The sequence below is a fragment of the Hippopotamus amphibius genome, chromosome 13 (assembly GCF_030028045.1).
Source record: "Hippopotamus amphibius kiboko isolate mHipAmp2 chromosome 13, mHipAmp2.hap2, whole genome shotgun sequence".
In the NCBI taxonomy this organism is placed as follows: Eukaryota; Metazoa; Chordata; class Mammalia; order Artiodactyla; family Hippopotamidae; genus Hippopotamus; species Hippopotamus amphibius.
In genome coordinates, this window is record NC_080198.1 from 42,586,160 (window position 1) to 42,601,507 (window position 15,348).

Consider the following 15,348-nt stretch of genomic DNA (forward strand, 5'->3'; position numbering starts at 1 on the left):
CCTTGGGAGAAACAAGCACATATATCATCAGAGCCTGGTAAGCACCGGGGGCTGCCTTCCCTTCCAGGAGCATTTAGTTTGCCCGTGCTCTGAGAAAGTCTTTAAGGGAATAAAACCCAGAAGGCTATTCCTTACTATATCTAAGAATATGTATTTAATCTCATTTATTTGCACATAATGTCTTAGGGGAGGACACTATAGAAAATTTATTGGCAATTCTAAAAATGGATTATGGCAGTGACTAAGAACATTTATTGGTTTATGTTTCTGTGGTATGTTTTACCTTTATCAAATGTTAACACCAAAAAATATGGAAGAGATAACATCCAGTGATTTCCTGGTGTCACAGTCTGCCCTTGCTTTCTACAGAGATAGACTCTCTGCTAGTGACATGCTTCAAGTCAGGAAAGTAATGGAACACGTCTATGAGAAAATCATCAACTTGGATAATGAGTCTCAAACCACTAGCTCTTCTAATAATGAAAAACCAGGAGAACAGGAGAAAGAAGAGGATATTGCTGTATTGGCAGAGGAGAAAATTGAACTTTTGTGCCAGGACCAGGTAAGTGGGCTTGAGGACACAGCCCCATTTTTTTCCAGCGCTGGTGCTCAGAATTTCATAATGTGGTGGGATGTGGTTTCCAAGTCTGTTACCTTTGGGGGGCTTTTGCTTTTAGGAGCGCTGGGCCTCTCCCACCTATATGTGAGTCCCCTTGTGAAAGGCTCTGTAACCACCCTAAAGCTTCCATTTACCCTGGGGCAGTTTTCAGGAAAGGGACATGGAGATTTAAATGCACACACAGACAAATGTGGACGTGCTGTTGGCTTTTTTTTTTTCCTGATAAGAAAGATACATGCTTATCTTGATTTGCAGAGCAGCATCTGCCAGGTTAGTTTAAGATTTGAAGTGGAAGTGGGTGGAGCATCGATGGAGATGTTGTCATTGAAGATGCACTCAAGGTATCTCTTCAGAGGAATGGCTGACCATGGCCTGTCTGGCCTAGCCACACAAGCTGCACATCTCACCGTGTCCAGATCTGTGCCTGCGTGCAAGACAGCTGTGTCAGCAAGAACAGGCCACCAGGCATGGGCGAGAAGAGTCCCAGAGTTAACGATAAAAGCCTTAGATGTTAGATATGTTTTTTATTATTTACTTTTTGCTATTCAGGTTTTGGATCCAAATATGGACCTTCGAACAGTGAAACACTTCATATGGAAGAGTGGTGGTGACCTCACCCTCCATTACCGTCAGAAGTCCACGTGAAGGGTGGGCACATGCTCCTGGGTATTCATTTACTGACCTTCCTCTATGGCCCCGAGAGTAGTCCTAGGAAGCCCACTGAGCCCCAAGGGGAACAAGACTTCTAACGGCTGATTTGGTATGGACCGAGATTCTCTTTCAATTGAAGTGACTAATCGAGATGTAATATAGAAACCAGTCTCCATGTGTAGATTAAGCTGTCCCCAGGAAGGCAGAGTGCCAGAGCAGAAGAGCCCCGAGCAGACTGTGTCTTGCAAGATGTACAGAAAACTAATGACAGGCCAGTGCAGACTTTGCTTCCTCCTTTTGTTTCAAAGGACCTTATCTTGATCTGTTAGCACTTGTTAGAAACACATTGGTAGGACCACATCTGTCACTGTGTTTCAACTCCAAACCCACACACACTGGAGCTTTTCTAAGAGTACATTCCATTCATGCAGTACCTATGATGGCTTTTTCCAAGTTTGTCATTAAAAAAAAAAAACAAGTTGTTTTCACCATTTAAGACAGTTATTTCTAATAGGAATTTGCTGTTGCACAATTCAAGAGCCAGCCCATTTCATAATAAATGATTATTGTTGGGCTTGTTTTTAATATTGCATCTCAGATGTGTTCTTATAGGAAGATCTGTTGAAATTCCAGGTGCTGCATCACAGCACTTGGACTGCCAACCTAGAGTATGCCCAGCCCGTGCCCAGCGGTGACACCCCACGGTGGTGCCCGGACTGTGTGGCGGCCACAGGGAGGTGCAGCTCTTACTCCTTCCTCCACTGTGTCATTTTATTTATGGGCAAAGCCAGGTGACACCACAGGTTCTTGCTCTGGGTGAGCAGCGTGACACCATCAAAACTTAAGACAGTGATGAGATTTTAACTTCATTTAAATGCTACCTAATATTTATGGTGTCAGAGTAAAAGGATATCATAGTGCGTTAATTTGATATTCACATCCTGGAAGTATACATGTTTGTTTTTTTCCAGTTTTATATGCAGGTTTTTGTTGTTGTTGTACCTATATCCGGATTTCTTTTCAGTGTTCTTTCTAACAATCTAAAGCTTTCATAGAATCATTTGGATCTTGTACAGACTATAACTTATTGGGGATAAACACTTCAACTCTTGGCAGGAAAAAATACTTTGGATTCTCCCCAAGGTCATTTGTATTCGGAATAGAACAATGGTCCACCCCCATAAAACTACATAAGACAAGCCTCCTGTATGAAGCCAGAAGCACAAGTGCCTTCAGAGGGCAGTTTATTCCAGTACAGTTGCCTCCCCAGCATGGCCCATCCCCACAACAGCAGGGACTGGGGAGGGGGTGGGGAAGGTTTTTTCTTTTCTACATCTTCACAGGTTCAGCTGGAGGCAGCTGATGGGCCTGGGTCCAGACCTATTTGAGATATTCTGATCCGCACAACTGTAGAGACAGGGTTCCCTCACTGCTTGTCAGCCTCCTTTGGAAAGTGGACTGGTCATTGCCTCCAGCACTTTGAAGAAGTGAGCAAAGACACGCCACATTTCCAGTGAGTCTGTCTCCCTTATGCAGAGAGCAACCGGCTTTTTTAAAAAATCCTTTCTATCTGTTGAATACAACAGTGCGCTTTTGGTGCACATTTTTTAGCAATAGTTGTGAATTAATGGCAAAGAAAAAAAAAGAGAGAGAACTTATTTACCAGCCCTCAGTTGTGTTTGCACGAGGGGCCCTTGGGCTGCAGGAATGGGTCTCGCTGGGCCATGCTGCCCTGTGTGCTGAGCCTCGAGGGGCGGCTGCACTCCCTTCCCATCATAGATCTGACCCCCAGCATGGTTGTGGTTTCTTCTGTTGTTCCAGTCAAACCAGTAATAGTATCCAGAAAATCTGACAGTCTGCAATGCCAAAAGGGTAAAAATCTGTATTTCACAGTTGTATAGAATAAAGGCTTTAGTTAAAATATTTCAAAGTGTAGTACACATTTATTTTCACTTGTCATTTTCCCTCATAGCAGATTACAGAGGAAAAAGAAACTTCTGGTTTTGTGTTTACCCTGGAAATAATCAGCATTGATATCCATTTTATTCCCTCATTTAGGGAGGGGAGTGTATAAACGTGAGGGAGGGAAGAACCAGGTCCCTTGGGTGAGGGTGACTCTGGGTCAGACTGCCAGGCTACAGTGAAGGGAAGCTGGCCTCAGAACAGGTCCACGGTGATTCTCTTCTACTTCCTGGATTCCTACAGGCAGACACTGGGCTCCCAGACAATCCAAGAACCAGGCTCCAGCACTGGCTTTGGACACAATGCCTCCCTGTTCTGCAGGCTTATCAGCTGCTCTGGTAGACTTGACAAAGGCTCGCTTTTTAAATGCAGTCACCGTGCTAGAAATGAAGTGTTTGATGATTTGGGGCCCTCCCTCCGTATACTTGGTCTGTGCCCCCCAGAGCAGACAGTCCTTGTCCTGTGAGCCTAACAGAGCGTTGAATTCCCTGTGAGTACAGAAATCAAGTGGTAAAGGTGGGACTTTGGATGGGGCTGAGGCTAGATGGCCAGGCTAGAGGCAGCCCTCATGGTAATCAGCAGGGGCTGTGGGAAGGTGAGGGACTCCGGCCAAAGAGCGGAGGACTTCAGGTGATGAGGGGCTATCCCTGGCTGCAGCCCTCCTCTTCCTGCAGGAACCAGGCAGAGTAGAAGACCCAACCTAGTCTTAGCCTCCCGCGACCCTGGAGGCGAGGGGAACAGCCCTCTCCTGTACTGTGGGGAGGAACAGAGGGCCCTTACCCACTCTTGTCCAGGCCCCTTATTCATCCTTGGGGTAGGAGCTGTGTGTAAAGAGCTCCAGGAAGGAGGACCGGCTCTGAGAGTCTGCTTAGGGTGGTGAACTTAAATTTGTAACTTTTACTCACCACTGGGGCTGGCTGGATGGCTTATATATTTAGAAGAGATGGTTGTAAAAGTTTGGGAGCTGACAGGAGTCACAACCGGGGCCACTACGTCTGTGGGGTACAGATGCTGGGGAAGAAGTATCGTGGCCAAGCACAAGTGAGTCTCTGCGGAAGGGCGCAGAATTTCCGACCCTCCTCCCTCAGGAGAGGTGGGCAAGTTCACTGCCTCTCCTCCAACCATGACTGGAATAGGCAGTCAGCCTGAGCCAGCTGTGCAGTGTAGCACAAAGTGAGACAGGAACTGGGGCAGCAGGGGTCCCCAGGGCTTGGCGGTGCCTTCCATCATAGATAGGGCTGGCTGAGCTGTGTGGGAAGAATCACTCCAAGCCCTACAGAGCAATTAGGCAAATATTCCACACCAACCCCTTCCTCCCTCACCCCATCGTCACACCTGATGGTGCCTGGACTCTGCTATCTCCTGTGCAGCCAGTGACCAGACCAGGAGCAAGCAATGGGTACATGGCCAAAAGATGCCCTTCCCCAACGCCCACGGCCTTCTCTTACTCTACCCACTGAAGTTCCACGCCTTACCCAAGCAGCAAAGAATCCTTTACTCTCCTACCCGAGCTCCTGGAAAACTTATTTAACCTGGGTGCTACTCCCGGCCCCCTACTACCCCAAAAGTACTTGTTTGAGATTCTCAAACAAGTACCCAATTCCTCAAAGCCAGGACCATCAGGCAGAATGAATGCTGGGAGGTCATCTCGTGGAGACCAGTAAGGTCTGAGTGGACACAAGCCACACCCTTGTCAGCAGCAGCCCAGGAAGCATAACGCAGGTGGCTGGGCCACGCAGTGTGGCCAGTGCTGCCTCCCACTTCTGGGCCTCATGAAATGCCATCAGAGGGCCTTGTATAGCCCAGGGTGTTATTTGGGGGTGGAGAGCTGTGCCTGGCTGGCTGCCCTCTCAGCCTCTGCCCCGAAATCTGGGCTCTCTGTGCTTGCTGGCTCCTCCTCAGCCTGGGCTTCGAGCAGCTCAGCAGACAGCCCGTCTTCCGGTGAGGCGGCCGAGGTGAGGCTGTCGGGAAGTGTCAGCTGAGGCAGGTGGTCCGCCTGGGCCTGGGCACCTGGGCTGTCTGGGAAGGAGACCTCAAACTCTGACCCAGACCAGGTGGCCTCACCTGCAACACAGAGGGTGGGGCTGAGGAGGCCCACAGAACCAGGGCCAGCGTGGCCTGGGCCAGAAAACCCACTGACCCCCAACCGCCACCCCCCGTGTTGATGGGGGATGGGCACTTTAGCGTACAAACACCTCGATGGGGCTGCATTCCACCGGCAGGCCAGCCTCCAACCCAGCTGAGAGACTCAGGGCCGCCTTCCCCGCAACCTGGGGTCCTTCCGAGAAGGCTTCTGAAGATGCCGGCCACTCACCGCCACGCTCATGAGGGCCACTGCTCGAGCAGACGTCCTCCGGCCCTGAGGCTGAGACCGCAGTGGAGGTCAGCTCTGCGGAGGAGGGCAAGCCGGACCAGACACTGGCGTTGCTGCTGTCCAAGAGGGAGATGCCAGACACATCCAGGAAGCCTAGGGGAAGGTGCACAGTTCTCTGCCAGCACAAAACCCTGACTGCTGGAAGGCAGCGCCCTGGGCTCACTGTGCCCTGTTCCTGGGGCATCTGGCCTGGCCAGAGACTGTCACCTCCTCAGCCCGTGGCGACACCCCCAGCCAACCCCAGAGGTTCCCCACTGCCAGTTTCTGAGGAAAGAAAGGGTCCTGGGGTTGGGTATCATGGGAATAGCCCACGGGCCCAGGCTCTACTCTGTGTCCAGTGTGCTGTGTGACCCTGAGCAGGCCCCCTCTCTCCTCTGGACAGCAGTCTCCCCATCTGTATACTGACTGGATCATCTGCTACCATCTTGGCAGATATCAGATAGGAGGACTCAGCGGGTCTGCCAAAGTCCAGCCCAGAGCCCAGGGTCTGCTCCGGCGCAGGGCTTGCAGGCCCTCAGCCTCCTCTCAGCCCGCTCAGTACCTGGGTCCATGACTCGCTGCAGTGGAGGCGGAGGCTGGAGAGGAATCTCCAGGGGACGGGGAAGGGCGCCAAGGTCTGGAGCGCCATGGCCAGGACTCTCAGGCCCAGGGAGCTGTTCCTCCGTAGAGGACCCAGGTGCCTGCAGCAGGGCCTACGGGGATCCAGGGAAAAAGAGGAGCAGGAGGGGCCCCTTTGGACAGGGTCGTCCAATCTAACCCCCCAGCCCACACCCACCGGGAGCAAACAGCCCTGGGAATCTGCTGCTTCGTCTGCAGCAGATGCGATGTCAGGCAAGAGGGGCCTGGCTGGCCTCGCGTGCGGTGCTGACGCGGACGCGGGGCGCCCTTCCCACTCTGCTGAGCAGCCCCAGGGGCCCACCTGGTGGGGCCCCATCCACGACCCACAGGAAGAGTCCGTGCCTGGAGAGCAGTCCCTGAGTGCCCCCCGTGCAGACCCTGGGCACCACTCCGGTGCCCAGAGGCACTCAGGACCCCTCTCAACAGCCGTGACCTGGCTGCAGACACACATGCCCAGCCCCTGGCCTAACTTTACCACAGACCCAAAGAGGCATAGAACAAGGCTCTGCCCACCTCTGAGCGTCAGTTTCCCGATAATGAAATGAAAATGACAACCAGTGCCCAGCACTACCCCCACCTCCAGACCCAAGTGGCAGCAGAACCAAAGTAGGTTCCACTGTCCCAGAATGGGCCCATCTGCTCCCCCTGGGTCCCACAAGCAGGTGGGCCTCCCAAGGGCTCCGCAGACAGGCTCCCAGTGAGGACAGCCCCCAGCCTCCTCTCTTCCCAGCTGCAGGCCCTTCTGCCCACATGAAGCTCCCCTCTCACCCCAGCTGGCAGGGGCTCCCCACGTACCTCCACATAGTCACCCTGCCTGGAGCCTGTCTCCAGGCCAGAAGGGGCAGGAGCGTCCTGGGGGGTGGGTCCAGGTGGTGGGGTACCAGGCGGTGGGGTACCAGGTGGTGGGGCACGAGGTGGCGGGACACCAGGTGGCTTCTTGTGGTGGCTGGGGGGCTGGGTTGGGATCCGGTGCAGATACCCATAGCCAATACCACAGCCCAGGCTGCCAAAGGCCAGAAACATTCACTCCAGGGCTTGTCCCACAGCCCTTCCTATCCCTGCCACCCCCATCCACCAGCAATGAGGGGCCTTCTGGATGAACCGTCAACCTCAGGACCCTTGGGCCCAGGGCCCAGCCCTCCACCCCCACCATGGGACTCAAAGTCCATGCCCAATGGCCAGGCCCCACCATGGCCCCACCCTGCAACCCTCCAACCCCAGGAAATACCTGCCCTCTCCACCCCAGGCTGCATTGGGAGTGACAGTCACTTCCCGGCAGGAGTCGGACTCGGAGTTATAAACCATCAGCTTCAAGGGCTTCCCCTCATGGGACTCGATGAGCGAGAAGAAGTCCTCGGACTATGACAGACACACGGCACCTGAGCCCTGCTCCTGCCCTGGGATAGGAAGCCTCACGAGACAAGACACTTCTCATGGACAGCACCCATCTCTCCACGCCCCATCCAGGGGCGGGGGAAGGCCATGGTTCCTTACCTCCTGGAGGATCTGGTCTGAGCCAACCACGTAGTCTGTGTAGGGGCGCAGGCCGGCAAGGGAGGCAGGGGAACAGGGTTCCACATCCTGGGGAAAGAATCACAAATTATCCAACTATCGGCCTTGCTACTGGATGGCAGGGAGTAGAGAGCTGCCTCTCTAGGAGCTGCCTCTCCACCTGTCCTCTGTCCCCAGGCCAGGACCTCAAGCCCAGACTCTCCCAGTCCAGCCCCTGGTTCCCCTGCCTCCCCCGCTGCACAGCCTGTCCAGCAGAGGGCAGCACCGCACCACAGCTCATGGGTAGGAACGCCCACATCCGACCACCTAGGTCCAACTCCCCACTCAACCAGCTGCTAGCTGGGGCGCTATGGACAAACACTTAACCCCTCAGCCTCAGTTTCTCCACAATTAAAAGTGGGCTATGTAGTACTTACTCAAAGAGTGGCTGAGAAGATTAAAAAAATAATATATGTGCAGAATGAAAAGCACACCTTGACCCCACAGTAAGTGCCCAACTGCACTGCTGTTACTGCTGCAGGCATAGGACTGAAGACCCCTGGGGTGGGGGGAGGGGGGGAGGCTGAAGGCGAGAGTGGTGAGAAATGGGTACAAGGATTGCCTTCTCCCTCGGAAAAGCTCCACTCCCCCTCAGTCTCCTGGGAAATGTAGAGGGATTTGATCACCACCCCCACTGCACTCGTGGACAAACTCAGCCCGGCTGAAAAGGTTAAGAAGGCTCCCCCAAAGAGTCAGTGAGCCACAGAGGGGGCCAGAAACCAAATCAGCCAATTTCCAGCTCAGGGCACCCTCTGTCCACCAAGCCATAGGACAGAGCACGCGGGAACTTGGGCACCATCCGTGGCTGTGCAGGTGTGCCTGTGTCTGTGAACAAACACAAAGAGCAACATCTCTGACAACTCAGTCACGGAGATTCATTAAGGTCAGACCCCAGGCACCAGCCCAGTGCCCAGAGGTGCTCTCAGGGGACCTGCCAAAGACAAACATAACACAGGTACACCCTAGAGAATACCAGAAAAAAACACTCTTAGATAAAGACTAAGGCAGCTGCAGGAGCATTCTGGCAGTACAACCACTCTTCCAGCAGATGGCGACCCCACCTCTCCAAAGATGAAACCAAGGTCTAGAGAGTAAGAAAATGCCCAAGGTCACAGGGCACTGTCCAGGCGACGAGGGGCTGCCCTCTCTGGGACACTGGAGCGGGGAGACCGCACCCTGCCCTTGGGACCCTCTAACAGACCACTGGCTGCTGGCCTCTTCCAGGCGGCCCCCACCCCACACCCGGATCCCGTACGCCCTGTCGCCACTCACCAGCACGTGCCACACGTGCTCGCTGGCCCTGTGGAAGCTGCAGAAGCGCACGCTGGCGCCCAGCAGGCCCTGGCCGCCCCACATGTTGCTGGGCACCACCTCCACCTCGCGCACCTTCATGGTCTTCATGTTGAACACCTCCAGCTTCACGGGCTTCTCCACGTTGGCCTTCAGCAGGGCCTTGAGCGTGTCGTTCTCCTTGTTCTGCGGGGGCAGCGGGGCTGACTCCCAGACCCCCCACATCCGGCCAGGCCCCCCAGACAAGTCTGGGTCTGAGACGGGGCAAGAGGCTTGATGGCTGGGCTGGGCCTGCAGCCACTGTGACCCCCAGTCCCCTCCAAGGCCCGGTAAACCTTCCTCCCTCGGCCCCCATGGAAAACACAACACGGTAAGCGAAGAGCCACCTGGGTCCAGAGCTCTGCAGCACTGCCCGATCTGGGCTGCCCCTTCCAGAGCCCTCGCCCCTCTCAGGCCCCTCTGGGCAGGCCAGGAGTCCACCTGCCTGCACTCCACCCCTGAGGGCCTAGGAGCTCAGCTCTAGGCAGGGCTCCCATCAGTCTCAGTACTGCCCTGGAAGAAGGGCCGATGGGGCTCAGCCTGCCTCCAGCAGAAAAGGGAGACAGGAGCAGGGCTGAGGCCCCTGTGGGACAGCAGGGGACACACACTAGCAAAACAGAGGCAGGAGGGGGGCCTCACCAGCCTTGAGTGCCCGATGGTGATGATGAAGTCGAAGTAGGGCTCCAGGCCTGCCTGCTGGGCGGGGGAGTTCTCCTGCACCTGTGCCACACAGAGGCCACGGTCACTGCACCGACCCCAGGACTCTCCCGGAAGCCCCCAGCCCTCAATTCTAGAAACCATCACCACTCCTCCTGTCCCGGTGAGGACACAGACACCGGCATGAACTGTTCCAGGCAGGCCACACAAGGGTATGGTCAAGGTTCACTCCATCCTCTCTCACTGCCTTCCTGGGCACACGTTTCCCTTTCAGAAGATGACTCTTTCCTGATCATGATACAGATGCTTCCAGAGATGCCTCACAGGAGAGCCAGGGCAGCAGGCCACACAGAGACAGGGTGACATGGATGCTACCCCAGACGTCTGGACTGGGGCCGCTGGAAAGCCAGAAGGTTTACCAGAAAGGTTTAAATGTGGACAGGAAAGGAGTGCCCCAGGATGGGTGGAGCCAAGCTGTGCCCGGAAAGACAGCATGGGGAAGGCAGCCTGTGGTCAGAGCCCAGTGGGCCCCTGGCCCTGTGGTGACAGATCCAAGCTCAGTCCTGCAGCCCCGCTGAGGAGTGGCTGAGGAGCGCAGACCTCAGGGTCTGAGCCTGAGCCAGGGAGCCTGGTGCGCGGTGCACAGTCCCCTCACCATCCAACCTCCCCACACAGGGCAGCTCCTCCAGGAGCCACGCCCACGCTGCCCTCAAAGCCTGCCCTCGACTCCTGAACTCCCTGCTGTCTCCAAAAGCACACCAACCAGGCTTGCCGCTATGGTAGAAATCCATCTCAAAGGCCCCATTCACAGAGCCTTGCTCAAATAATGCAGCCTTTATCCCCAGGTCCAGACCGAAGGTGGGCCCCACCCCCTCAGGCCTTTGGCTGTGAGCACTTAATGCCCTGCTGGTCAGGCATCAGCCAGGCCCCCAGCCCATAAGGCACAGGGCTCATGTGGCCTCAGGTTCTAGATGCCTCGTTGAGGGGAAGGCCCCCGTGGCTTCTGCCACTCACCAGCCCCTCCAGTCTTGGAGTCCCCAGACTGAAGGAGAGCTCACCGCTGAGGCTCTGGATCAAAGCCAGTTTGCCCCTTGAATCAGGGCTCCCTCCTGGCAGTGGCACCAATGGCGCCCCTCCTTGCCACCTCCAGAAGCTGCCGTGGCTTGCACCGGGAATAAGCCCAGAAACCAACTCCAGCCCTAGTTGGCCTGGACTCGGGGGCAGCTGCTTGCAGCCTGCCCCCCCATCACTTCAAGAGGAAGCTGGCTCAAGATATCTTTTGAGCATCAGAGGACAGTTCACCAGGGAGAGCTGGCGGGAAGCTGCTCCTCCCTGCTCTGGGCCACGCCACCTCCCTCGGGCAAGGCTCCTGCTCCCGAGGCCGGCTGCCCTCTACCCACCTCAACACGGTGTCCGCCACGCCCCATCATGAATGAGGCTCAGAGGCTCAGGCCCCCAGGGCGCAGGCCCGGCCCCCTCCCAGCCCACCCAGCACCTGCACCTCCCCTCTCCTGTGGCCTAGTCCTCGGTCTGGCCATACTCCCCAGCCCTTGCTCTGGGACGTATCACCCACTATGGCTCCACAGTGGATAACACCTGCGACGCTGCCCACCGCACCCCCAGTCCCACAACAAGCGCCCCCTCTGTCTGGCTCTCCCTGAGGGATCTCTCACCCCAGAACCTGCAGTCCCACAATCAGTGCAGCTTTCATAACACTCCCCCGGCCAGCCCCCCACCCCACCCCCCCGTATCTCCCATCAGGGCACCTAGAGTGATTAACAATGATGGCGATGGCGGCTGACACCTTCTGAGGCGTGGCTGGGTGCCAGGAGACGGCACCACCTGCTTCCCCTGTCATCTAACCATCTCACGAACCCCAACTGACAGAGGAGGAAAAGCACTCAGTTATTCAACAACAGCCTGACCCCAGGAAATCCAGCCCAGAGCCTGCTCCTGCCCACTGCCTGGTAACAGCTCGCCAAGGACAGCGAGGTCTCCACCGTGCCCGGCACACCGTGGGAACGCCAGCAGGCAGGGAAGGCAGCACACCTGTTCTTCGGTTTGTTTAATGTTAAGGGGGCAGCATCACACCTCCACTTCAAACCTCCCGATGGCTCCGCATCTCAGCCTAAAATCCTGAATCCTCAGGACAAGACGCAAGGCCCCGCACAACCTGGCCTCATCCTCTTTACCACTCCTCACACGGGCCAGGCCATCCAAGCACACCAGCCCCTCCTCCTCGCCTCTCCTCAAGCCCAGCAAGCACAGTCCCACCTCGGGGCCTCCCTCTGCCCAGAACGCTCTTCCCCCAAATAGCTGTACTGTCCACTCCTTACTTCCTTCTGAGGTGTCTGTTCAAACGTGACTTGATCAGAGGCCTTTCCTGACCCCTCTATCCAAAACAGCACCCACTTATCACTCTGGATCCCCTTATCCTGCTTTATTTTTCTCCCTAGCAATGATCACCACCTACCATATATTTCTATTTCCTGTCTGTCTCTCTTCTCTCCCTGCCGCATCCAAATGTAAGCTCCATGAGAATAGGGACAATGTCTTTTCTGCTCACTGCTTTACCTCTGGTGCCTGGAACTCTACCTGCCACAGCATCTGTGTTCAAAATCACTGTTTTGGCTATAAGGATATATTATACAACACAGGGAATATAGCCAATATTTTATAATAACAATAAATGGAGTATAACCTTTAAAAATCACGAATCGGGACTTCCTAGGTGGCGCAGTGGTTAAGAATCCGCCTGCCAATGCAGGGGACACAGGTTCGAGTCCTGGTCCAGGAAGATCCCACATGCCATGGTGCAACTAAGCCCGTGTGCCACAACTATTGAGCCTGTGCTCTAGAGCCGTGAGTCACAACTGTTGAGCCCATGTGCCACAACTACTGAAGCCCACACGCCTAGAGCCCGTGCTCCGCAACAAGAGAAGCCACCACACTGAGAAGCCCGCACACCACAATGAAGAGTAGCCCCTGCTCGCTGCAACTAGAGAAAGCCCGTGCATAGAAATGAAGACCCAACACAGCCAATAAACAAATTAAATAAATAAATTTATAAAAATCTTGAATCACTATATTGTACAAATAATACTGTACATTAACTATGCTTCAATAATAAAGCTGTGGTGTGCTCTAAGGACAAAGAGCGAGATAAACTCAAAGGGCCATCATGGCCAGAACAGAGAGTTACCAGACCCTTATCACTGTCACACAGCAACCATTGCAACATCTCTGAGCATTCTCAAGCATCATGCCTTGCTCCTTCCCCATCCCATATAAAGAAAAGTATTCATCCCACTGGAAACTTGCAGACCCTACCCAATCAGCAGGTGACTCACAAGTCCCTTTGTTCCCTGGCTATAAAAACAGACAAGCAACCCATGCTCATCATCAACTCTCCTTGGCTACCAGGAAGTCGGCCCGCTATTCTAGCAGCATCCCTTCTCTTTAATAAATTCTGTCTTCTCTACGTTCTGTCATGTCTGGAAACTCTTTTCCAACCCGTGTTCAGACCATGACAAAAGCTACATGTATGAGACGGGAAAAAAAAAAAACAAAAAAAAACTGTTTTGTGAATGAAGACCGCCAATTCTCCAATCTCTTCATCCTGTCCCTCTCCAACAGGCCCTTCCTGTCTTCACTCCCACCACCACCACCACCACCCCACCCCACCCCCCTTGTCAATATTCTCAATTTGCCTTCCATCAGACCTGTTGGACGACACTTCTGACTGCATGCATTTCACGGTCCCCCTTTTCCGTCTAGTGCCTCACCATGATGTCCACTAGGGAAAGCCCATCACCAAGCACAGATTCTGTTACCTCTGGGTCCTGAAGCCATCCTGGCTTTCCTTTTAGGATTCCTCTTCTTTAGCTGTCCGCCCTCCCCCATAGTTGTTAACAAAGCCTCCCATCACAATACAGAGACGGCTCAACAGCCAAGCACAAAACTGACAAGCTTACCTGCCTGCGCTCATCTCTGCTGCCGCCCACCTCACACAAGGGAGAAGGGAGTCCTGCCCCACGATGCTCGGGGGCAGACACCCCCCTGCCCTTCTCATCTCTGTTGCAGCCCCTCTCTCTCCGCAGTACAAATCACCCCAAATCTCCATCTGACTGCCGCCCCTCTCCTCACCTTCAGGCTCTAGGAACCCACTCCATCTCCACTTTCCCCGGGGGTTGTTCATCCAGACCTCTTTGCGGCGACACCGCCGGCACATTCTCAGCCGCGGCCTTACAGCGCTTCTCCGCCATGTTCCACCGGGGACCCGCCCCTTGCTGCAAACTCTCTCCCCGGGCCCTCTGCTGCATTTTCTTGGCTCTCCCGCTCCCACCTTCCCTGGCTGGTTATCACTGGTCTTCGACCCCTGGAAGCCTTTCGACCCCACCACGGACGGGATGCGCGCCGGCGGGCTCCCCCGCAGCTGACGTCCACTCGGTTACCCCGACCCCCTGGAACCAAGGGCGGAGACAGCCGGGGCCTGGGCTTCTCTGGCTGTCTCCCCAGGCCCAGCAAGGAGCGCAGTGCACAGCAGGCGATCACAAATGCGATCACACAAGTGCACAAATGCGTCCCGACTGCACCTGGTGCTTTCCCTTTTCACCCGGGATAAGTGCCATTCCGGGGAGGCCAGACCGGACCAGGAAACGCTCCCGCTTCCTGCAGAGCTCGCACTTGCGGCTGGCGCCGGGCCGATCGCAGCCGCAGACGGGCCGGGGCCCAGGGGTGCCGCGGCGCCGCCTCTCGCCGGCGGCTCCTACCGGGAAGGGGCACCACCCTCCTCCGGGCGGCAGCACTAGGGCCGGGACCCCGCCGCTGCAGCCCCCGGGCCGGCGATCGGGCGACCCCCGCGCGTCGGTGCGGGCGCCGTGCCAAGGCCACCGGCGCCTCAGGGGCGACTCACCCCGTGCAGGTGGAAGCCCTCGGCGCCGCCCGCGGGCTGCTCGGCGCTGGCGCCCAAGCCCATGGCCACGGTCGGCTCGGACGCCGGTGCCCGGGACCGCGGCGCCTACCGGAGAGACCGACCCGGTGCCAGGAGCGTGAACTCTCCCTCTCGGCGCTCGACTAGCGGCGCCTTGTCACGTGGCTGCCTGGCCACGCCCACCCCTAACTCTGACGCCCTTAGCGAGCCGCCGGCCCCTCCGTTTCCAAGGACGCGCGCGCCTCCAACTTCCGGCCGCGAGGGGCGTGCCTGGGACCCTGACTCGGGAATCCAGGTCAGCGCGGCACCACCAGACCCGGACTCGGAGCCGGGGGCGCCCGGAGATGAGCAGCAACGACTTCTCCCTCATGGTGCGTGGCCCGAGCACTGCCCAGCAGCTCCCTCAGGGACTCTCCGCCCCTGGCCCCGTGACCCCAGCGCCGTGCAACTCTCCTGTTTCCTCTCTGACCGCTCGTGCTGTCTCCTCTACCCGCCTTTCGCTGTCCCCGGCCACTTCAGGCGGTCTTGGTCCCTTCTCGTCTCTCTGTGGCGAGCGCATGCTCTCTAGTGTTCTCTGAGCCCCAGTCATCATCCCCACGCAGTCCTGTCCCCGAGCTCCCCCAAAACAAAGCGTAAAAAGCCATCTCCATCACC

At 56.1% G+C, this 15,348-nt stretch overlaps 3 protein-coding genes across 21 annotated transcripts in view; 2 read left to right on the forward strand and 1 right to left on the reverse strand.

Moving 5' to 3' along the window:
- Window positions 1-3,193, forward strand: part of WDR48 (WD repeat domain 48) — a 52,099-nt gene extending 48,906 nt beyond the window's left edge. The window contains exons 18-19 of the mRNA XM_057705648.1: window positions 370-562; window positions 1,169-3,193. Of these exons, the coding sequence (XP_057561631.1) occupies window positions 370-562; window positions 1,169-1,264 (289 nt within the window). The 3' untranslated portion in view covers window positions 1,265-3,193. The remainder of the gene's footprint in view (window positions 1-369; window positions 563-1,168) is intronic.
- On the reverse strand, window positions 558-14,837 carry GORASP1 (golgi reassembly stacking protein 1). 11 transcript variants are annotated; one of them, XM_057705654.1, is made up of 11 exons: window positions 14,677-14,837; window positions 9,744-9,824; window positions 9,162-9,251; window positions 7,719-7,805; window positions 7,453-7,583; window positions 7,020-7,227; window positions 6,148-6,298; window positions 5,547-5,699; window positions 5,067-5,296; window positions 2,934-3,126; window positions 558-1,043 (listed from the first exon to the last, which is right to left on the reverse strand). In XM_057705654.1, the coding sequence occupies exons 1-11, from the start codon at window positions 14,737-14,739 to the stop codon at window positions 859-861; spliced, it is 1,572 nt and encodes a 523-aa protein (XP_057561637.1). In that variant the 5' UTR covers window positions 14,740-14,837; the 3' UTR covers window positions 558-858. The 11 variants fall into 11 exon arrangements, with proteins under 11 accessions (XP_057561637.1, XP_057561633.1, XP_057561636.1 ...); XM_057705650.1 differs by having other exon boundaries at window positions 9,048-9,251; XM_057705653.1 differs by having other exon boundaries at window positions 9,048-9,319; window positions 14,677-14,729.
- The window catches only part of TTC21A (tetratricopeptide repeat domain 21A), a 29,964-nt gene continuing 29,424 nt past the window's right edge, over window positions 14,809-15,348 (forward strand). For all 9 annotated transcript variants that reach the window (XR_009048774.1, XM_057705640.1, XM_057705646.1 and 6 more), the window contains exon 1: window positions 14,809-15,065. Coding sequence is in view for 8 of the 9 variants with exons in the window: in XM_057705640.1 (XP_057561623.1) it covers window positions 15,039-15,065 (27 nt within the window). In the remaining variant the exon portion in view is untranslated. The remainder of the gene's footprint in view (window positions 15,066-15,348) is intronic.